The 24822-nt window shown below is 38.3% G+C and overlaps 1 protein-coding gene across 3 annotated transcripts in view; it reads right to left on the minus strand.

The window, feature by feature from the left end:
- LOC104146841 (NADH dehydrogenase [ubiquinone] iron-sulfur protein 4, mitochondrial) overlaps positions 1 to 20090 on the minus strand; it is a 46205-nt gene extending 26115 nt beyond the window's left edge. The window contains exons 1-2 of one of the 3 annotated variants that reach the window (XM_068928745.1): positions 19886 to 20011; positions 5039 to 5182 (exon numbers count right to left, since the gene is read on the minus strand). In XM_068928745.1, the coding sequence (XP_068784846.1) occupies positions 5039 to 5040 (2 nt within the window). In that variant the 5' untranslated portion in view covers positions 5041 to 5182; positions 19886 to 20011. Of the gene's footprint in view, positions 1 to 5038; positions 5183 to 19885 lie in introns of all 3 variants that reach the window. The other 2 variants (XM_068928743.1, XM_068928744.1) reach the window with 2 other exon arrangements.
- Positions 20091 to 24822: the final 4732 nt, after the last annotated feature.

A 24822-nucleotide genomic window follows, 5' to 3' on the forward strand; every position in this document is an offset into this window, starting at 1 on the left:
CTTATTAGCTTCCAAGAAATATGACTCATCTTTTAGCACAATTACTAAACCTGTAAGGTACAGATGGGAACATGGAACCCAATCCAACACCACTGAATTGAGAAATAAAATTTGCCACTACTTTTCAATATGTCACTGATGTCAGGATTGGACTTTTTGAGCGCAAATCGTCTTTTGACAAAAGAACTCAACAGCAAGTGAAACAAGCCAAACACCAAAACCCTCTAATGTGCTTCATATTTAATTACGGTCATTTTAAACAAATGAGGCACAAAAGCACAAGAATATACAAAACCAAACAGTAAGGACTAAGCCACTTCAGTTTCAACTGTTCTTCAGAAGATTACCTAATGTAATCAGTCATACTTGCAGATGCAAATGAACTTGAAGACTTTGCCTACAGGATCCTTAAAACGGTCTTTCTAGTAATTTAATACTACTGGTAACAGCTACCTAATTTTTGGGAAAAAAAAACAGCCATGCAATATAAGCACCTTCAAAACCCCCACATTTTTTAAAAGCATGATTACAGAATTTTCAGAAAACTTGCAATACTATCTGAACCCTAACCCCCAAAACGACCTATAAAAGTTAAATCATCAATAATTTGAAAGGTGTATCAAGACCAGGTAACTTGCAAACAATCATTCAAAAACTGTAGAATTAAAAGAGCATATCTTAAACAGTATTCTACTAAGCCATGAGAAGATGGAAAATGTAATCAGGGTGCAGCCCATGTAACACATTCATCTACCCATGTCTTCTAATCTTCAGATCCTGCTCCAATCTTTGTTGATTGTTTGAGAATGCATTTGAAAATATGAACTTCATCACTTTGAAATATAATCGCTCATAATACTACGCAATAACAGAATAGTTGTACTGCATTTAACACATTAACTCAATGAACATTAAATTTTCAGAAAATGTTATGGTGATAAAGTTTTAAAAGGTAAACCCTACACTAGGAAACAATTCAAAATTAGTGAGTATAAAGCAAGCCATAAGAATCTTTTAAAAGTAAGTAAGTGGAATAAAGTCCAGTTTAGTAATATTTCAAATGCAGATTTCCACAGATCTACACTAACACAGATCACATTCAGCTACATTACATTTGATCTGCCATTAACAGCAACAACAAAAAGATTCCACATAATGAAAAAAGAACTCAAAGAGCACAAAGTTTATAAAGGCACCCAGTTTTGGGACATGGACGCATCTAATTCCTACTCGAACTGACAGAATTTGTCTGTAAGGGTACTTAGAAGAAAAAGATCAAGTTTTCAGAGCAGCACAGGAGCACAAGAATTTCACAAACATACAGATGATGAGAACTCTGTTAGCTCAAAATCTCTTGACTAGCATGACAATTACGCATCAGTCTCAGATTGCTTCTAGCGCAACAAAGCTGTCATTTTTAATTTGTACATAACAGCAAATACTTAATAAAAATAGAGTAGACTGATAGCACAGTATGCTATAAAGGAATGGCTTCTAGGTGGTCCTTCTTCATAAGCACACCCAAGGAGAAGTTATCCTAAAAGTCTCTGATGTAGCAGCACAACACTCAAGTTCCAAAGGCAAGGAGCTTAAGCCATTACAATTTTCAACCTTTAACAAGGCAAAATATTTTATAGGAAAATGAGTTTCAACCCCACCCCCAACCCCCTTCCCAGAATTTTAGCATCAGAGTAGCATTCTGCAGTTACTCTAGACCTTCACATGATGTTCTGTTCCCTGCACTACTTTATCTATGGTCAGAAAAGCATATGGGTAATCGAATCAAATTGATCCTTTCTGGATAGAAAGTAGTCTAAGATATGAATCAAGAAGTTATCCAAATCTCACTCTGTAGCAAGGGCTGATGAATATGTAAAGGGCTGAATATGTTAGAATTCGAGTAATTATGCTTATCAGAGTCACGCTTTTTTCTTGTAATATAAATGTAACAAGTAAAATTTAGCATATTTCAGTTTGAGTTGAGGAGGGTTAATTTGGAAAGGTATTAATCGGTTTTGAAAAGTGTAACTGCCACGCACTTCTAAAATGATTTCCACTCAGCGTTATGTCATTTGACTTAGGTTTTACTCAGGTGACTGTTCAGTTGAAACTTCTGTCTTTGCAGAAAAAAAGGCAAAAAGATTTCACACTATTATAGTTAATAGTTTATTATAGTTAGAACAGACACATATAGAAATCCAATCAGGTTAAAGGTGGGCAGAATCACTCTCTGAGTGATTTTTTGCACAAGGCACCTCTGTCAACGGGGATAAATTGCAAGGCATCAGACATTATGGATTTCAATCATGTTTTAGCCCTTCTTCTAGAGAAGCAGATAGGTGACTTATTAACCGAAATCAATTTCTGCTCCTCTTCATCATTTTTCAAATTTGTTTTTCTTGTAGTACACAATTTTGAAAGGGTCTGTCATCAAAATCTGCAGTCTTGTACGATTCCTCATACCCAGCTTTCTGTCCATCCCTGGATTACTATGAGTTGGAAAGAACATACTTAAGAACTTTCTATTTGAAAATTGTTTGAAAATAGACATTTAGAATAGACTAGGAATCTGAAATATAAGTCCATGGCAGTCTCTCAGTGTAAAAACATACACAACGCCAGTTTTCCTTTAAAAGTGATAGGCTGTTGATATTTCCATTTGTTGGATCTTTCACAGGAAAGTAACATGGAGCTTAGAAATGGCTGCAATTTTGAAGTATCAGGTGATCTAAAATATTACTGTTTAAAAGTTAATAGAAAGCGTTACTTAATTCTCAAAGCACTTGTTTAATTTTCAACAAGTTTCACTACAAATTTGTCCCTAATGTTAGGCACTTAACTGAAGAGACAAGTAGCAAACAAACCTCTTCCTCAAAGCTTTCTTCTTAAACTCTCACAACGATAACTATCATTTTGTCATTAAAATTTCCCCTTAGAAATCATATAATCTTGACAATACTGTTTTTCCTAGTACAAACTAAATCACTTAACATGACTATTCCATTCAGATCTTTTATTCCATTCCGACTACTAAAGTCATTCTCACTAAATTTCCAATTAATACTTGCCTCTGCCCAAATTCTCCTTGACCTTTTGGGTGGCTTTTAATTGCGTCAGATATACTCGCAGAAGTATAAAACATACTTCTTTTTACAGTTCCATCCTCACATAGCTCCCTTCCTTTCCTCTACCACTGGCCTCTAGAAAGGTAATCTGCTTTCCTCCTTTCTCTCCGTAACCAATTCATGTTCATCTTTGGCTTTACTTTGTCCCACTTTATTTTCTTGAACGTTTATGCATTTTTTTCCTGCCTAAACATCTTGGACTGAGGTCTTAAGAGCAAAAAGTTCCATTTCCTACCCTGTTCCAAGACTAACCACGCTCTGATTTAAAGTTATTGCACGATAAAATATTTTAAATAATGATAAATAGACCAGTAATATAATTCTGAAGAAGTGCAGAAACTATATAGACATTTTTGGACATAACAGCTCACAGAAACAAATCCTTCTAGGTATGTTGATCTCTCACTTGAAATACATATCAAGCCGCCTTCCCAGTTACCATCTAATACGCAGAGTATGATGGGACTCCAAGCTGACCAAAGTTCTGTTACGGATTCATCATAACATTTTTCTTACAGTGAGCTCCCCCGCTACGTATGAACAAGCTTTTAAATGCAAATCCCAGGTTTTATTAGAATCACTAGCCTTTTAAAACAAAAAAACGAAAATGAATTGGTCAGAAAAAAGTAAAAAAAGTTTTATAAAAAACGTCACCCTTGTCCTTCATGATCTTGCCGGCAGGTCCTTTCCCAAAAGCTTAGTTTGAGGCTAATCAACTCTGTGGGTTCCTGGGTTGTAGCACAATCCTGCACAAAGCTGCATCTGAATTGTTTATCTTTCTGCCATCAAGGAGGCCAGGCTATATGGCTGGCTAAGATGCTAGACTTAAAACAGCAGAAACTTAGTTAAGCTTTCCTCCTGCTGAAGTCTGTCTTTCTGTGCCTCTTCCTTCAGATATATCTGGCATCACACTCCCTTCTCCCTCAGTATACTCCTCTTAAAGGAGCATAGCTTTCTTGTTTGTTCTTTATACATTAGTCTGTCACATAAATAAGGAGGTGTCTTTGTGCTTCCACAAATATGGCTAACAGCATGATCATACAGCAGCTCCTTTTGCTGCAAACGGAGACCATCACTCAAAGCAGTCGATACATTGTTTGGTTTGTAATTATAAAAGAGGTACTTTCTCCCTCCTCTCCCCCCAAGCATTGCGCTGAACACTATAAACTCTTTAAACTTGATCTATACTTTCCATTATAATCATTTTACATTACCACCATCTAATGATCTCTATCACTTATTATAATTTCATTATACTCACTTGAACAGTTCACTTAAAAAATAACTTTGTATAACATAACTTTGTCTTCCGCATTAGTCTAATCACAGTCCAGCTTCAGCATGAACTTTGCTTTAATATCTACTATGCATCTACACATTTTAATTACATTTCTGGGCTTCAGTCTTGGAAATATAAAAAGGCTTAAGTCACTTTTTCCTTCTATAATATGCATTTCTTAAGAAAGACATTGTAAGAGCTGAACTTTACATCCAGACTGGGTTATGGCTACAATGTATTGTTTTAGAGTCTCACAGTAAACTTAAAATTCTTTTCTAATGAATAGAAAGACAAGAATAGAAACTCAGCAAAGAGTACACTACATGGTCTTCTTGTTAAATATTTGTAAAAATATCCATACACTAGTTCAGGAAGGATGAATGAATGAATGGTGAATGCTACACCACACAACGTGAATTTGCAGAGTTCAAAATTTCTGTATGTTTTGTGTATTTTGGAAGAACAAATCCTGTGATCATCTAAACACGTCTTCCATGGGAAGAAAGTACTCCCTTTTCACAGTCAGTTGCTGCTCTTAGCATAGTCACAAATAGCTTCCGTATCTCTGCTACAAAAAAGGAGAGGTCCATTAAGAAGCCATTTGAAATTCTCCAGTCCTGGCTACAACACTTACATTACTTTCAGTTCTCCTGGCAATCTTATCCCACGACAAGGGGATAGCAGAGTTCCTCATTTCCAGGCACCTTCTTATACGTCTCCTCTTCCTTTCTTACACTAACTGTAGAGGCCCCAGCTCTGTTGACACCATTAACCAGTTCTGCTGAACAGGAGAAATCAGTCAAAAACGGACAGCAAAAGCCTTTTGTGATATTTGGATGAAGACTTCAAAATGTAATTCAATCATTAAATTTGAAGAATATTAACAATAACTTTTACAGACATACTAGAAAATTAAGGCATCTGGCCTAAATATTTATCTTGACAATTTTAGCTGTCTGCATTCAATTTCTGAAATTCAACAAATTTGAAGTTCTTAAATTTATGCTAAACAACCTATGCTTACTGCTATTTTCTTTTGTTTAGTTAACTCTATAGCACAAAAAGTAACTGAAGTCATACCGAAGGAAGTGACTGGTACAGAACCTGCAGCAATGTAATAAAGAATCCTTCTGAAACCTAATGGAAGGCAAAAAGCAGCCATATTTAGAAGGCATGAATTCGCCTTCCATGAAGAACACCACTGTTACTGGCACATTATACACTGCTCATATGCAAAAAAACTTATATTTATCTAGTAGTTAAGACTGAATTCATTAAAAAAAAAGAAAAGAAAATAAAAAAATCTACTTAAGCTCTATATGCAACACATCCAACTGTTTGATCTATTAGCACCCCCTTTTGGCCAACTGTTGGAGATATGTTAGAGAAAATTAGCTATCACAGCACCAGCAATCAGATCACAACAGACGGGTGAAAAAAAGTCTTAAAGAAAGCCTCATGTGCCTCATGAAACATGAAGGCACTCATTAAATATTTACGTTGAGCTTTAGGTATACTGATCCTGAACGACCACAACACCAATACGTGTACATATACATATACGCAGAATTTGGTATTGAACCCTCTGATATACAGTACAGATGATCATTCTTGGATCATCTTTTAATATTACAGCATTTAACAGGAATGCTTCATAGTGTATAGCCACCATAAAAACTTTAACAAAAATGAAGAACATGGAAAAACTGTCAGCTCAGACCTTCTGTAACATCCAACCTAGTCATATGCTGCAATTAAGTAGACTAAAAACAAACTGGCATAACGTTATTTTGGCTAAAATAAAGACATTAATGATTGCCCGCTCCATTGTGTTAGATACGGTACAGATCATGGTATTTAGCCTCAATACAATGAATTTTTATACAGAAAGCTTCTAAAGTTGAACTTGTGGGAAGTAATCTTAAATAAGTGGCATAATACTTCCTTGGTAGTACATTTACTATTGTAAAACTGGAATTATAAAGTGACCATGACTTATCAGAATCACAGACATTTTATTTTTACCAAAATATATTTCTTATTCTTACAACATCCCAACATAAACAAAATATGCAAGTTTATAATGCCAAACAGCATATGTGGCCACCATGTAGTTCTATTTTGTGGTATGAACTACATGAATAACCTTTGGGTTTGGAGGAGAGGCAAGTTCCCCATTTATAAATAGTTACATTCTCAGACAACACTGGCACATCATAATTTTTCCTCTGCCTGCAAAATGATGTTAAATTATAAACACAGTAAATTATGTTTCTGAATGGATGAAAGGAGTACTGGCCTTTTTCATCTGAACTATTGACATTTCCATATTGAGTGGCAAAAAGAATTAAAATTGAAATAGAAACATTATACAAACACTGCTTCTACTTGCTAAAAGACTCATATACAAATATATTTTATATATATATATATATATATATATATATATATATATTTTCCAGGTGTGGTTTTGGAGAGAGGGGCAAGGATCGATTGTGCTTTTATGTTAGGCAAGGCTGCATTATAAAATCAAGCACTAGCCATCTAAACATACTAAATGAACAATAAAACTTTTAGCATTTGACTTGTGGCTTGTAACCTAGCATCACTTTTCAAAGCCAACTGTTAAGTTCATTTGCCTTTGGAACTCAACTGACGTAATAATTTTAAGTAGTAATTTTTTTAAAGTAGTAAACAGTTAAATTTTCATTATTTTGGGTTGTACTTTAACTATCCCACGGATAGAGAAATGCTAATGGCATGTCTGCAGACAGCCAGCTGAACCACAGTACCATGCAAATACATTTGTGCTCCCTCTACAACTACATTAGGACCAGAGCAGTATAGCCAGTTCCATGCTAGGAAGGGCCATAGTTAAGTCTTGAAGACAAAAGCCAGTTCTGTGCAGAGATAGTTCAGCTTGCGTCGCCCACCACCAGTCTGCCTCATTAAAATAACTTGCCAGGGCCAGCATGGAGAGGGAGCTTAGGTCTGACTTAGTGCCAGGCCTGAACTTCCCCGGACTCAAACAGGGTCCATTTAAACTGCACTCTAGCCAGCTAATTAAGCTGACACCACTTGAAACACAACAAAGAGCAGTACAGATATCAGGATACTCAGTAATGGCCAAATAACGAGCGCAGGCAAGCCCAACCTGCTCCTGCAGAGTCACCCAAGAATCTGCAGTATGCTGTTGAGCGCTCTGCTTTATAGGAAAATTAATTAGATGGGTGCCTGCATGCTGCAAGCCCACACAATGAAAACAGCTCGAGTTGAGGAATATGCTGGACAAGACCCCACAGAGCTAGCTCAGGTTCATTTCAGCACCTGGGCAAACGAGGGTTCCACCTCTTGAACCAGCTCCGAGCAGGGCCCAGACTGATACCACACTGCTTCTCAATCACCTTGAACATGAATTCTGTTCTTCCTTGAAACTAAACTGGTGTGTTCCCAACAAAGTCATGTTGAGTGCTTCTAGATCCCAGTATTCAAAGTATGCTAGTTTGCTAGTTGCTTACCACAGACAGTACAGAATAGACCAGGAACACTTTCAAGAGAGGGGCTTACCACACTAAGAATAAAAGGACCCAAAAATCATTTAAAAGTTTTTGTAGTAGGGGTCATAAAATTCATTATGTAAGGACATTTGGTGTACTGCTTTCTTCAGCAATAGCATAATCTATAAGATGCCCAACTGTCAGGCGAAAGAGAAGCTCTGAACTACTGTCATCTGTTACACAGTTGCTGATCAGCAATTTCATTACATGCTACTCTCTAAACCAGAGGACTTAATCCTAGAAATTAACCTCAGATCACAATCCAAGGATGGCAGATTCCCTGTGGATCAATGGAAATCTCTTGGAGGCAAGTCAGCTGGAAGGCAAATAGCACTAAAGAAAAGCTGACAAGGCCATATCAACTATCAACTGAATTTCACATTATCTAGTTACAAAGCTAATAAAACTAACAAGGAAGAGGGAAAAGTTGTGTAGGGAGTAAAGACAAAAATACACAGGTGACATATTTGCTCGGTTTGTGCTTTCTAAATGTCAAACTTCTCCCCACACATCCACATTCAGGCATTCATATAACTAGACAATAACTAAAAACTGTGCTCTCTTTATAAAAGAAGAACAAAAGTCAAAGGGTTCAATTCCAAAACCGTGAGGAATGAAACTAATGTTCCACAACCCACCTCTGTCTTAGGGAAATCTATGCATTTTGAATAAGAGCATTTGAATTATGTAAAATTCAACCACAAATGCAAACACAGAGAAATCTTTACTCAAATTGTTTTAGGACATACTACAGTCCTGTATTCCATCCCTATCCTTTCCTCTTGATTTAGCCTTCCTATTGGACCAAGTTTAGAGGTTTAAGTAATACATATTCTATTAATCTCAAGGTAACGGGCAAGGTCTAGAAAACATGGCATATAAATTAAGGCAACTTCTTTCTTATTTTAATGCCCTCAAACTTTCAACTGTAAACTATTTAACTAGAGTAGGAAATCTCTTAAAGTGTGGCTGAAGAATTATATCTTGGTTTATAACAGTTCACAAAAGAAGCCAATGCATCTATTCGGCTAGCAAGCCTCAGTCATTGAGCAGCTGCAAAAAAAATTTTATTTAAGAGCTATCTATTTGTTTATGTTTGTACTACTTCATAAAAATCAGTTAGAGACAGCCAAATGCCTCACAAATGGAACACAACCTTCCAGATCTGTATGTTCTCAGCGCTTGTTCTAGAAGGGAATGGCTAATATTATTGGGAATGATTTTATTTCATCACCTCTGTCTCGTCTGAGCCACTTTCCTCTCTTCAATTTCCTTCACAATGTCCAGCTTTTGTCTTTAACGCCACTTTGAACTGCTACCATTCTAGCATTACCATCTGTCCTAGCTACTCTCCATTATATCACACACCTTAATCACACTGCAGCCCAATTTTTCTTCTTCTGTCTGTCCACACTACTCCTTTGTTGACTTTTCCCCAAATCCTCTATTTTACCTACTTCTGAGTGGAACAATCATGGTGTTATTTCGTTATTCTTTACCTAATGAGTTATATCAGGAGAAAACGCACCAATGGTGCCATCTTACATGCACGAGTAATTATCATTTGAATTTTCAATTCCGCTTAACAGCCTGACGACTGAATTCTGTCAGACCACATGTCAGGACTGTGAAGGCACTAGCAGGCCTTAACACCCTGACCACCTCACCCAGGGCTTCCACCCACACCCCCCCGCCTGTGGCCCAGGAGCTCCATTTAAGGAGCTAAAGGTCTGAGCCTTAAGTCCTTGCCCGTGCTACATTAAGTGTACCTGTCTCCAGCCCTGGCCCTATCTCCTGGCTGGACCCCTCGGACAGACATTGTAGCTTGGCTTCAGTCTTGTTTTGACCCTGCTGCCTGGAGGGACTTTGGACCCATGCTGTAGCTTGTCTCCAGTCCTGTCTCCGGCTCTGTCTCCTTCTGCTTTTGAATGGACTCCCTAGATGGGCTCTGTACCTGGTTCATCATTTTGCCTTGTCTGGGACTGTGCTGACAGACCCTCATGCCAGCACCCAGCTCTGCCCATGTTTAGATGCCGTGGAACTGGGAGGACACTGCCTGTGTTGGGGTCACTCTCAGCTCCCAACTTGCCTTCCCTTCAGGAGCAGCCAGCCCTCGTGGCTCCCTGACATCATGCTAGTCATTAATTCCTATTAGATTCATCAAGTCCTTGCTATGTATTTGCATTTGTTTTTTTAGCCTCATTATGTTGCAACCAAACCATCAGACTTAATATTTTAATGTAGTCTTTATGTAACGATCCATTTTAAATCATGTATCTTTTTAAAGAAACACTCGTCTTGAAGGGTTTTTTTTTTTTTAATGGGGCCAATGTGGCAATTAGCTTGTACAATGTACACTTATCTTTGGCTTGAAACAAGTGGCTGACTGCAATATTAGTGATCTATTATCAGTGCTCCCAAGTGCAGTCTTATAAAAATCATTAGAACAAACCTTTAAAAGCTATGTCACATGCAAGCGCAAGTAACAATTATACATAACCAGGTCAGAAAAAAAAAATCACACAGTTTCTTCTATAAAGTAGCATATAAGTATCTGCAGTGTTGGGACAGCAACTGTTTAAATTGATGAGGGAAAAATTATTGCGTGGTACAAGATCATTTTCATGAAATTGCCAAATTACTTAAGTGAGCGCTGTTTTGAAAGAATGCTTGACTGCCGTGTTGTTCCATAATTATTTTATCTTTCTGTTTACAGCTATTTTATTACTGTAAACACATCTAACAAACATTATTGGAGAATTCACCTTTGAAAACAAAAATAACTCTACCAGCTACCATATTTGTGTGTTCTCTTGAACTCTTACTTATATATTGACCCTCTCCTCCTCCCCAGTACTATTCTTCTCCCTTTCTAGTCTCTTCCATGTTCTTACTGTCTGAGCAGCTACTAGCGCTCTGAAAAGAGACTACTAGTCTTGCTGTTGCTCACTCCTTTCTAAAGTGAAATAAAACGTTAAGGCAAAACTAGCGCTTAAGACATAAACCTTATTTTTGAATTCCATTTCAGACAACATTCAAATTATTTGTCTCTTTCTCTTGTTAGGCACGCTCAACACTGACATATGACAGAACATCACTACTGCAAAATTTTCCTTCAGATAACTCACACAGCACATACAAATACTCCCTGAATACACGACAGACTAGTCAAAACTACTGTATGAAAACTAGCTCTTTTTTTTTTTTTTTTAAATTTGAAAAGATAGTGGTTCTACTGAAAGTAACAAGCCACTTGTTTACGGTTAGGTCTTTAAATAGCTAAAACATCTCTAATTTGACAATCAAGAAGGGTATTGCTGAACATTAATAAGTTAAGATGTCTCAATCATTTTTTTATATAGAGGAAAAAAAATCCCCACAAAATCTCAAAGAATTAACACTACTGAAATAGGTGGAAATGAGGAAAAATTTAAAACAATTATTCTCCACAATTAAATTTTGGTTTTGGACATCAATAAAAATGACATCACAAACACGCGGCAGGACATTACATAACTGATAGCAAATGACAATCAGAAAAAGTATAAGCATATTGAGTATACACTCATACAAGCAAGGTCTTCAATTATTTTATATAAAAGACATTAAATGATGATTTTGAAACATAACAAATTGAAGCCGTTCATAAAATATTCCATGTTAACACTACAAGAATAAGCAGCTGCAAGAAGTGTTTGCCCACACACATTCTGGAGCTGCCTACAGTCTGTCTAGTTTAGTCAAAAGTTAATTTACTTCCTCAATATCAGACACAGGTCAAGGGGAGACTAAGACAGACACAAATTACTGCAGCTAGAAAGTGGTTCATTAACAAAACAGTACCTAAATATACTGTTATACAGGCAGGAAGGAACAACTGCACTTTGAAACTCAGACAGAAGTACACAATTCATTTCTCAGGAAAAACTGGCCTGCCAGCTCTGTAACAAAACATCAGTTCTTATTTTATAATTTGAAATGCATTATTAAGAAGGTGACGTTAACTATTCAGCTTGCCTCCTGCTAGCTTAACAGCATCTCTTACAAGAAACAATAACTGATGTGATCTCAAGACAATTCACTCATATACTTTGTAACACACTCAATTCTAATTTCTTACAAGAAAGTGAAATTTTAAAAAGCATATTGAAATTCACTGCATCATTCTCATGAGAATGCAAATATGTACACGGAAAAAAAATAAAAATAATCTCTAAAGGATTATGCAAATTTACTGAAACTGTTAGTACAAAAGAGTTTTTAAAAAAAACAGAAGCTGGAACAAGTTTAAAAACTATTTATGAGTAGGCTCAGGCTTCCCTGCTAACTACGTAAGCTTCTCAGCATTCCAATACATGTAATTTTTCTTTCTTAAAATGGTCAATTTGGTCAACAAAGGAAAACTTCCCTCCCTGCTGGGGAGGGGGATATCTTTCCTTTCCAATATTCCTCAGAACACTACTTGTTTAATTTCAGCCTTATGGTAACAAAGGAAAAAAAGGTACAAACAGACATGATTCATTTTTAAAGAACCATGAATGCACAGTTTGTGATGCAGGAAAACATCTGTACTTAAAGATCTTAATATTAGGTCAGCATAAAGCATACTATAAAAGACTACATGTTACTCCCAAATAGAATTAAGTAGCAACCTTGGTTTTGTATCTCCAAAAATCTGCCTTATGCATGACATTGATTTCAAGCATTCTTAAAGTTCACAGATCCATTTAAAAAAACTGACAGAAAGTTACAAGTTTGTGGCCGATTAGAAATTATTATTATACTAAATAGATGATTTGTCCATAGGGTAAGTTATACAAAGACATCAGCAAAAGCAATGTTCGATATTGAGAATGCAGCCAAAAGTTTTAAGAGACTGTAAAAAGTGATTCCATCCCTACCATTCATCAACATATGCTTAACGTACCAATGAGTGAAATTACCCAGAGCGTCATGGGAGAGAACTGTATCAATACATTGGTCTAATAATTCCTACTGCTGATCTGATCTGCACTTATTCCCCCCGCACCCTCACAAATACTACAGACTGGTTTTGGTAGTGATTAGTTGAGAGCGAAAGTCCACAGAAATACGCTATTGAGATAGACGACATAAATTAAATTTTGAGATTACTTGTAACAAGCCATACAAATACATTTCTCTCAAACTTCAACATACCACACATTTGGTATTAGGCAATACCAGCGTAAAAGCTTCTTACATAAAAGATTTTTTTTTAAATCAAAAGAGGTGTAATTTTCAAAAGCAGTATCAGAACCCAGTTTAAACTGTTTAGTCAACTGAGGGAAAAGATTATGTCTTCTTGGTTCAGAATATGAGTGCCAAGAAACTTCAGTCTTCTGCTTTTTGAAAGATACACCAAGCTTTAGCTAAATGACCTGCGGTTCTCTCAGCCCAGAACTACTAGTTGTCAAAGGCTGGTGAGAAAGCCTTTCAGTTGTTTTAGTGCAAAGTGAGCACATAACTTATTTAGTAAAGTTATCTTTCAATTCAAGCATACCTTAAAAATCTTTGTACTTCTCTTCATTAAACCTTCTCTAGTTAGAAGTGCTGTCTGTCATCCTTCCCATTTGGGTATTTTAGTTTTCCAGTTCCAAAAGGGAAGGAATCAGATGTAATTAAAGTAAGTCATTCCAAGTTACATGCCCAACAACGAACAGCAATTTAAGAAATCTCGTCAGGAACATTTTGCTGTCATCACTCCCTGCTCTGTCTATTTACTTGTCTGTAATTACATTAGAAAAACAGACATTTCCAGAGCAACATGTTTCTCTCCCCCCCGATTCTCAAATTGTGGCTGTTCCAACCTCTTTTCCCCTTCTAACCCTCTTACCTTCACTTCCTTCTACCCGCTCTATTCCCCACCTAGATTGAGGCTGAAACTACCTGAACTTTAAAAAACATTATGGAAGTCCCATATAATACTAAGTACAAGAATGATCTTGATCTTAGCTCTCCAGAAGACAGAAGTTGTGCATTAAAAGAATGCTAAACTATATCATACATAGTGTTTTTTACTTTTTCATCTCTCAAATCCTAGGTTCTACAAATTCCAAGAGAATCAAATATTTCTCTCAGCTGTGGCAGAAATCCTGATTTTGACAGCAACATTCTAATGTTCTACACCTAACATTTTCTTCTGTCCATGGGGTCTTTTCAAAGCTTCTTCTTTCCATTCTAAAGGAAACAAGAAGCAGTCTTATATCTTACTGCCCATAAAACCAAATAGGGAAACCACATGCAAGGAAACAAAAACACTTTTCTGGTTCAGCAGAGCCACTGTCACCTAGTAATAAAGGTGCATATCCATGAACAACACACCAGTCATGACTAAACCAATATGCGGTTAGCCTCAGTCAGATCTTACAGGACCAAAACAAGTAGGGATGAATTAGTAATCTGAGATCCTGCATGAAGTACTGTAAAAGGACTCAAGTTGTCCCACCTATCTCCTCCTTACTCCCTCAAAGCATGCAAAACTGACGGAGCAGGAGTTCCTTCCTTTATGACGAAAAAAGACCAGATCATCGTTCAAGAGATAAGTGGCAATAAAACATAACCACTGATCATGTTTTCAGTCCCAGTGAACCTGCAAGATTTGGCTGCTAGACCCTCTCCTATCCACACAATCATTATTTGAACACTGTGGTTGGAGTCAAAGAGATGGTTTTAAATGACTCGCACACTGAGATATATGGAACATCTACTTCCCCCAAACTCCTGCTTCAGGCTATCTGCAAGTTCAAACACTGCTGACTTGAGTCTTGTTTTTATACTTAACCTCATTAACTGTAAGAACTGCAGTGCATTTCATCTTTTCCTCCCCTTGCTATGTTAGTTGTCTCGCCACATCTTTCACCTTGAATCTGTTCACAGCTCCAACTCACTTCAGCAATCTTACGACTAAGAAACTCCCTGGAGCTTTACTCTGCATTTCAGTTCACAGTTGTACTATTGCATAGTAGTATAATCTGATTCAACACTGTACTTTGTCTGATATGTATTAAAAAAAGAATTAAAAGGACTGTAAAATTCAAGATGAATGTATATTTTAAAAGTTTTCCCCCCGCTATAAACAACCAAATGAAACTATGTAAAAGACCACCATGCAAGTGCAAGGCCTTCTTAAAGAATTGTTTCCCTTATCTTGTCTTCAAATTTTAACCCAGATTGTGACTTCAAATGCAGCTACCCACAGGAATTAATTACAATGAAGTTCAATGCTGCAGAATTTCACAGAAGCACAGAATAGTTGGGGTTGGAGGAGAGCTCTGGAGATTATCTGGTCCAACCCTCCTGTTTAATCAGGGTTAGCTAGAGCTGTCCTGTCAGGTTTTGATTATCTTTAATGATGGAGACTCCACAACCTCTCTGGACAACTTGTTCAAGCACCCTCACAGTAAAAAAGTGTCTTCTTATGTGCAAGTGGAATTTCCTGCATTTCAGTTTGTGCCCATTGCCCCTCATCCTCTCACTGGGCACCACTGATAACAGTCTGGCCTCATCATCTTTACAGTCTCCCATCAAACGTTTATAAACGTTGTTAAGACCTCCCCAAACCTCTTAATTCTCCAGGCTAAAAACTCAGCTCTTCTCATACAAGAGATGCTCCAGTCCCTTAATCATCTTTGTGGCCCTGACTGGGTCTTTTGTGACCCATGAAAGGTACTGTTAAAGAAAAGAAAATTAAAAAAAAAGAAAAGTCTCTAACACGCCTGAACCTGGCAACACCACTTTTACTCACAAATACTGTGGGAGATAATGTAAAGTGGCTGATATGTTCTCTGGCCGGATAAAATAATAAATAATATGATTACTGCAACATGCTATTTATTTCGAACTTGAAACAAATTTCAGCAGTGGCAATAGCCACTAATCTCTTCCACCCCACAGTGAGGGGAAAAAGACTTATGAAATTTTTTGTATCATCTATAAAAATACTTTGACAGAAAGCATGTCTGCCAGTAAGTAAATAACAAACACGGAGCCAAATTATTGAGCTAACTGAACTTTTTCAATCTGCGACTTTTGTTAATTCAATTAACAAGGCTAGTCAAAGTTTTCATACTTACATACCCAAAATCATACAAAGAACTTAAAGGAGCGGCATAAGAGGTAAATAATACATAGAGATAACCATATAAAAATAGACATTCAAACAAGCTTAGCAGTCAGAAAAAAGGATTTTTCAGCAGCTCATTAATTATTGAATTTAGTAGTTTTTCCAATATAGAAAATAATTATGAAAATTAATTAATTTGACATAATAAATTATTTGTTTTTGAAAAAGTGTTGTATAAGAAGATAATTCTTATTGAATTTCTAGACTGAATAGCAGAACTAAAAACAAAGACAGGCATGCTGCTGGGACAAAAATTATATAGTAATGAACACAAGGAAATGAAAAGGAAAAAAGTGTTTGTAACACTGGCTAAATAGTGTTCCTATTAACCAGATATAACCCAAACTTTGTGCATCTTTGTGTAGCTCTGTGGCCTACAAAGATCTAGATCAGGAAGTCTACTAAAGTAGCCACATTTTAAAACACACCACAAAAAAGCCCAACACCATTTTGAAGAAAAAAAATTAATACCAAAAAGGAGGTAAGTTAATTTTATTTTTAAAAAGCTTTTTTTGAAATTTTAATAAACATATTCTCTATTGTTGGCAAAAGAGCAAGATATGTATTGAAAAATTTGGTAGGTTTCTTTTCTAAGTACTTTGTTTTCCCATAAAAGTGGCTCCCTCCACCTTTTTTTTTTTTTGAGCAAACTTACTTGCTAACACATGTCAACTGAAGAATTAGATTTAAATGGCATTCCAGGTTTCCTTATTCCCTTAAAAATATGCCATGAATTGAATAACAGGATTTCTACTACAAAAATGTAGAAAATTCTTTACTTTCATAACCTCAGGTGTCCATTTATGAAGAACTAGCAAAACATTTGTGATTGTGCTCAGATTCTTTACAACAGAATTACGACAGGCAAGTAATGCATTTCAAAGAACCGTCCTCCATCACTGAAAAGTGACAAGAATAATCCATTATTATGAAATGCAGGGGCTACATGGCCAGATATTACACCTGCACACATAAAATATGCTGCTTCTGCAATAGAAATTTGTATTTTTGTATCCTGACTGCAATATCTCAGGAAATAAAAGTAATTTTTTAAAAATACTAAATTGTTTTGGAACGAATGGCCGAGTCTCAGGTTCAGCAGAAACCTGCTTGTTCTTCAAATACAGATCACTTTTGAGTTCTCTTTTCTGAACTCCACCTACCCAGATTCTCTAATACAAAGCGACAACGCAACCTTCCCCAAGATGAAGACATTTATATCTATTTGTCTCCTATTCACATGAATCTTGTAGAAACTTAACTGCATTATTTAAATTACACTCTTTAATCAAATTTTGGCTCAAGATAACTGAGACATAAAATTGGAAGTAATTAAACAGACAGGATGCATCTGTCTTCCTGAAGAGGTCGAACGCGGAAAAGCACGTTCAGCATACTTTCAAGGTCCTGAAACCTTAGCAGATCTTACAACATAAAAGCGTTATTCTTCAAAACTATGATCTAAGCAACATACAGAAATATAGAACTGCCTACCAGATCAGCTCAAGTCACTTGCTAACAGTTTATTTGGCTCACCCCTAGCCAGATGAATGGTAGACTTGACCGCTTCTGTTCAAGGCTCCACTCTGAACTTCCTTCTTAAAGGTATCGGAAATACTGTTGCACATTCTGTTTACTCAGGGCTGAATATTTACCTCCTCATTGCGTTTACAGTCACCTGCTTGGAATCATGAAGCAACTTGGGCAAGTATATTTTAAAGTGCTTAAACATACACTAGTATATGTAGTCTTTTCCTTAGAGGAAGTCATAATATCTCTAAGAATCAAATACAACTCATGGAAATCAGAGTAGACTCTCTTGTGACTACTGAAGAGTGATCTTGGGAAGTTTTCAAAATCAGAAGGCAGCCATATTACTCGGTAATTGAAGTTCCAAAAATCAGAGAACTATCAGAAGTCTGATGTGCAAAAAATTGCAAAACCCACTACAAATAAAACCATTCCTTGAAGATTTTAACTTTAATTCTACAACGCTCAAACAATAAGTTACATTACTCCAGTATGATAATTTAGACAAACTACATGAACCTGTAATTTGCCAAAGCCATTTCACACTAGACCTGAACCTTATTCTGAAACTGAGTTAACAAAAGTGCTAAAGTGATGGAAAATTCATCCAAATGTCCTCACAATTGACAACTCCAGCACCTTACTCGGTCATCTCTGAACAGCAGCATTACCTTTTACTCTTAGTAATTGTAATTAGGCATGAATCCTAAAGTAAACGTAGATGTTCTTATCTAGCATATATATATAGTACATTCTTTCCACAGATTGACAGATATATGGATTACTCCCATATTAAATTAGATAGATAAAGACTGTACCAATATACTCTAAATTTGCTGTAATAAAGCAGCTATTTGAACCAAACTGTATCGGTCAAAATGCTACCTGAAAGGAAACCAAGATCACATGATTTGTAAACCCAGGTGCAAGACATGCTGCAAGCCATTGACATCTCAAAGGAGTAGGCTTTTGGATAGTTGTTTATCCTTGCAACTGGAAAACAAGCCTAAGTAGTTTATATTATAAAACCGTTTACAATGCTGTGAAGTAGGAAAATTCCTTTATCTCCCTTCCACAAAGCGAGATGCAAGATGTTACCATCACGAACAGGAAGTCTCTGAGTTAGCATAGAGAAATTCCTAAACTCGTATCATAACATGCGCTAGGCGACCCTGCTTGACTGGGGTGGGGGGGGCGGGGCAGGAGGTGTTGGACTAGATGATCTCCAGACGTCTCTTCCAACATGAACCATTCTGTGATTTAGTGATATACACAGATTCCAAAGCCTTTTTTTTTTTTTAAATCAAACTGAAGATTAATTCAAAGCACTGAAAAACAGGTATCATTTCAAGAAGGTGCAGCAGTAACCAGTGGGACAGTCAGAGCATAAAAAGAGTACAAAAAGCTAGTATAGCCAAAAACATGATTTTCTTTCTCCTTATATGTACGTTCATATAGTTTTCTGTACATATATTTACACACACACACACACACACATATATATATAAACATGCACAGATTTACAGCTGTATTGAAACTATTTTTTACTCAGGTTCATATTTAAAGATTTAACTAGTAAGGAAAAACAAAACCCCCAAATTATAATAAATTGTACTGAACTATAATTTTTCCTCCTGATAAGAGGGAAAAGGAGCCTGACAAATGCTTCTGTGCTGTGATGTGCACAGAAGAGAACGCATGCACACATCTCCAGAGTCAGTGAAGAAGCAGCTACATATCCTCTGAAAGGAAGTAACAGATCTTGGACAGGAGAAGAGGAAAAGGGACAGGGTACAGAAGAAGGCAAAGGGAGAAGGGGAACAGCTCTCTGGGAAGACCGTGGTGGCGCTGGAAGGAGCCATCGCTCTCCCCGTATTCCTCACAGCAAAGCAGACAAGCACTGCCCACCGACGCCGGGCACGGCGGGGCTTGTTTGCTCTTTCAAGCAGCTCCCGGCCTTCTGGCACCGCAAGGACTCCAAGCGGGCGGACGGTCACAGCGGGGAAGAAAGTACGGAGAGACAGGGAGACACCGGCACACGCGCGCCCGGCGCAGGGCCTCGGCGAGAGGCCCGCTGACATTGGGCCCGCGGTGCCCAGGCGCCTGGCGGCGAAGCCCTAGGCCCGGGTCAGGCTCCTCGGACGAGCAACAACCCCGCGGGCGGCAGCCGCCGGGCTGCCCCCACTGCCGCGGGGCCGCCCGGCGCGACGCGACGCGACAGCGACAGCGAAGCGCCCGGGGTCCCCGTTACCTGGCCGGAGTCCGGCGGGCCGCGGCGGCCCCTCTCCCCGCAACAAGGCGCCTCAGAGCCGCTGACATTGAGAGAGCCGCCGCCATGACGGTTACCGCCGCCGCTGGGGAACGGCGGCGTCGCAGGGCCAAACCTCCTCCGCCCAGACAGGAAACGCGAAGGCGAGCGGAGAGGGAGGGGAGCGGCGAGGGCAGGGCAGAGCAGAGCGGGCGGGGGGGGGGGGAGCAGGGGGCTGAGGAGGCGGGGACGGGACGGGACGGGACGGGAGGGCCCAGGCGGCCGGCGGCTGATCGGCGTCGCCGGAGGCCCGGCCCGGGGGGGGCTCTGGCACCTCGGGCGCCGCCCGGCCTCCCGCCGGCGCAGCGCTGAGCGGGGCGCGGAGCCGCGGCCTTCGGGCCGAGGCGGCGCCCGGGGCCCCAGGGCGGGCTCGGGGCCCAACGGCTGCGCGGCGCCGCCGCCGCCGCGTGCGGGCCTTGTGTGCCGCTAGGTCGAAGCGGGGGCAGGCAGGAAAGCCGGTGAGCGGCGGGAGCCGCTGGATCCCGCTGTCCCTAAAAGCCTGGCTCGTCTCGTATTGCGACGCGCAGAGCGCGACAAGTTGCTCAAACTGTGATAAGGATATTTTTGTCTCTGTTCTCTCTCGTTATGTTTCTTTGAGAAAATAGCACATGCCTTCATACCAGTAAGGGAGGGCGGGAAAAAGGCTTTTTGCAATAGCATTGAAAACAGAGAAGGGTTTTTTTTTTTAAACATATTTCTCAGGTTTACCATATTAAATGTACTCAGGTTCGTAGTCCACTGACACAAGTGTCTGACATACTGTGGTGCTTTGAGGAGGTCCGTCTTGATTTTAAACCAGTTCTAGCTTTACTTCCTCTAGTCAAACAAAGAATGCCAACAAGACCACTGTTTCTCAAAGGGGAGTCATATTTTTAACACATTGACTGTAAAGGGCAAGTAAATAATAGTACTTCCATGTCAGAAGCAATACAGTGCTGTGTTCCTCTTTAAAGAAGACCGTTTGCTGTAAATGAAGAGTCAAATACTATTGTGTTCGGTGCCAAAACCTCAAAAGACCTTTGGTTTCTGGGAATATGTGTAGTGCTAGAGCACAGTGTTATAGAGGGATCTGTAATATCTTCAAGGATAGGAAAATTACTGGATTTTTTTTGAAAAAACTTTGTATTCTTAAAATCATGTTAATTATTTTTGATACTAACATCCATCCACATTTTGAAAAATGTTAAAAGTTTCAGCCTAATTCTTACCAGAAAAATTTAAAAATGTTTAAAAGTTTGTTTAAAAAGTTGTGAAATTCCTATTAAAGGAGAGAGTAGTTTGATTGACTGTTTCAGGGTTGCTCCTGGAGAAGCTAGCCAACGCTGTTTCGACAGTATACTTTGACAGGCTCAGATACAAAAATTCTATAGAGGCAAGTAAATTCTACGTTTTCCCACCCCCTAAAAAGTAAATTAGAAGAATAATAGTTCCAATGAAAAGTTAGACTTTCAACAAATGTTTTCTGCAGTTGTCAACAGAACATTAATTTCCAATGAGAACAAACAAACAGCAAACTTGTATTATATAATCCTGACTAAATGTTAGACCTAGAGCTGTTATTTCATAGTCTTCAGATTGGGAGAAGGTTGCAAAACACTTTCTGTTGTAAACCCTCCTGTTAGAACTTTCCACTGGCAGAGATACAATTTTCTATGCTTTGTTCCCTTCAAATATTTCTGAATTTGGGGGAAATGAAAGAAATATATTGTTTTCCCTTTCAAAACATAGCACTGCTGCAGAGCAAAAATGAAAAATCATGCTGGGCAGCATAATACAAATGCACATTAAAAACAGTGGTTTGCAAATGTGGTGCTTCAACAGTTAGAAATTTTTAAAATTAATTTTTCAATTATCAGTGAATATGATCAAAGTCAGATGTAGTATGAAAGACAGCTTTCCTGTTACAGGAGTAATCTTGTATCTTGATGAATTGGCTGATGTGGGGAGGTGATACCTTTTATTAAATATAGGTGGAAAACCCCTCCAAACTTTTGAGCTCAACAGTTTTTCTTCAAGTGTTTTGAGAGAAAGACTTGAAAACTTTATGCAAAGTTTTTCTGATTTTTTTCAGCTGTATCACTTATCAGCCTAATAATGTATATTATCTTTCACTAAAAATCCTCAGTCATGTGAAGAAAGACATAAATTTCTCCGGAAATCCAAGTTTTTTTTAGACCCCTCTTCCAAAGACTTTTTTTCTGGTAGCATGAATGGTGTAAGGTTATAGGGACCGTTCACACCAACTCAGACTTGCTTCGGCTAATCTAAACTTACACCTTTTGTGATGCTTCAGCTAGGAGAAATTTCCCATTTTGTATCTTAATGTCAGGGCAGTGGGCTGGAAGCAGAGGAAGATTTTAGAGCTGTTGAAAGGCATCAGCAAGTGAAGAGTAGTTTAGTGAGGCTGCGTGCTCTGGAGGGCCCAGTTGTAAAATGAGGTGAGTTGATGAAGTTTCCATCAGTTGCCAGATAATCATAGCTCAATTGAAGACCCTTGGCGTAGATCCAATTTTCAGGATTTTTATATCTGTCGTCTTCTTTTACTGTTGGAGATGGAAAGGGCAGTTTGGGTAGCATGTGGACGCCTCTTGTGCTTCACGTGACTGAATTCTTTGAGCTCCTGCTGTCCCTGCTACCTCTACTTGGGGCGGAGGAGGAAGGACAGAGGTAGCACAGCAGCTGCTGGAGTTTAGAACTGCCACTTTGTTAACCGAGTTCATAGAAGAGGATGCCAAAATCAGGAGCTGGCTTTGGCAGCGGCAGAGGCTGACCGTCTGGTGCTAGATCATAGTGAGCATAGGCTTGAGCATGTGCACATGAACACGGTGCTAATTGTTAGCATAGTCCCTGGAATGGTTTTGGCCCTGACCAATTAGCACTGTCCCAAACAATGTCTGAGTGCAGTCTGGGAACTAGCAGGGGCCTGGGACTGTTCCTAATAAGCAACGTGTATGAGGCCATTCTGGGTTTTGGATTGATTTTTTGGAGCAGGGGAGGAGAGGGGAAAGAGTTTAGCTCTATGGATATGAGCTGTGCCACGTAAGCAGAGCTGCATCAGGGGTACAAAAGGGTCCCTGGACTGTTTATTTACTAATATAAATGTAACCATAGTGTTTGTTGTTGAAGTATTACTGTATAGTAGTCACAAATGCATGAGAGACTGTTTCAAGACAAATAACCGTAGCTCTCCAGAGACAGCATGTGTGGCAATTCCAAGTACACAGTTTACCGTGAAATTAATATGCACCAACAGTCCCTTGCAGTCTGGTGCCTGAGAAAGGAAGAGAGATATTATTTTTTCTAGGTTTAGAAATTTTTAGTAGATTTAGAACCAGACCTGTTGGATACTCCTACATAACTTTATATTGGATGTGTAATGTTTTATCTGGTTGGCTTAAAATAATGTAAATGTATACATACATATAATATGCTACCTTTTAAAATCATTGTGTATTAGGTTAAACTAATCAATTTGGGTGTGTCTACACAGTCTTAGAAAATAAAGTGTTAAACGCTGTGTACCAAAAATAATTCAATAAAAGTCAATTTTTGAGGTGATCACAAAAGAGTCGTTTTAAGTCCATCCTTTCACGAAGGCTTAAACTTTTCATTCATAATTCTGGCTGCAAACTGGTCTTCTGTCACTGATATACCGTGAAACACTGTCCCTCAAGACTGAAACAGTCTATGTGCCAGCACTTATTGTGCTGTACAGTATGCTCACAGTTCCTATTGTCTCCCTCTATGAGAAAGCTTATTAGCTTAACTATGCAGAGTTAGAGTCATGTTTTCTATTCACATATGTGAGTTGCGCACATTGTGAGAATTCAAAAGGAAGATTTAACCTTTTACTTTTTTCCTGTAAGAATAAGGTTGTGCAAGCTTTACTCTATGTCCTAGCAAATCAGTTCTGATACAAATAATGTTCTAGTCTCAAACAAACTGCAGTTAGAAGTGATAGCAAAGTTGTACAGATATTCCTTAGCGTATCATTGTCGTGAGCTGCTGCTTTTCATTCTGTGTGGTGTAGATGAGCCATATAGGAAGCAATAGCTTCTGTTTCAGAGACTTTTACAGTTTAATGAGGCAAAGAACTGATGGTGACTGGTGAAAGGGGGTACAACATACTAGCAAACTTATTATACTGGTTATAGCTACATGTATTCTCAGTTGGTTGTATTGCTTTTACATACCGAAACTCATTTCAGCACTTGATAACTCTCAGATCCTGACCCCTCTTGACACTTAAGCATGAAAGTAGCTTAATACACACTGTTATTCACATTAATTAACATTTATAGGACTGGACCTTAGTTTAAAAAACATTATTTTCTAGGTTGGAAAATATATTTTATCTTTTTAAGAGCTCACTTTATAAGGAGTGACTCTTTTGGCTCCATTTTATCCAGACTGATTTCTCTTGCTGATGAAATATCAGCTGCAGTTCTATTTACAGTTTTTTCCCCAAATACTTGCCGTGAAACAAAGATTATTTCTCCTATAAAGACATTTGTAAAGCTTACTATGCTTTAGGTGTCAGGATAAATTTACTGGGAGATATTGTCCCAAATGTCAATTTCTTCATTCAAAATTGAGCATAAAAACATGATGTTTTGGGATTTTAGTGTTTACTTACGTTCTCTACACGGCAGCCAGGTTGGTAAGGAAGATGACAATACTTTTAAAGTGTGTTTGATTGTATATGAGATTGAAAATGCAGTTTCAGCTGTCTGGATTTAATTTTTTCCCCCCTTTCTTATGGGGGAATGAAACATCTCAGCTCGTACAGGAGAAAAAAAATTAAAACCAGGCAACGCCAGCTCCACTGTAAGTTTCACATGCAATCAAACAGCCGCACAGGGAAACTCCCCTTCCTGACG

Source organism: Struthio camelus, chromosome Z (assembly GCF_040807025.1).
Source record: "Struthio camelus isolate bStrCam1 chromosome Z, bStrCam1.hap1, whole genome shotgun sequence".
In the NCBI taxonomy this organism is placed as follows: Eukaryota; Metazoa; Chordata; class Aves; order Struthioniformes; family Struthionidae; genus Struthio; species Struthio camelus.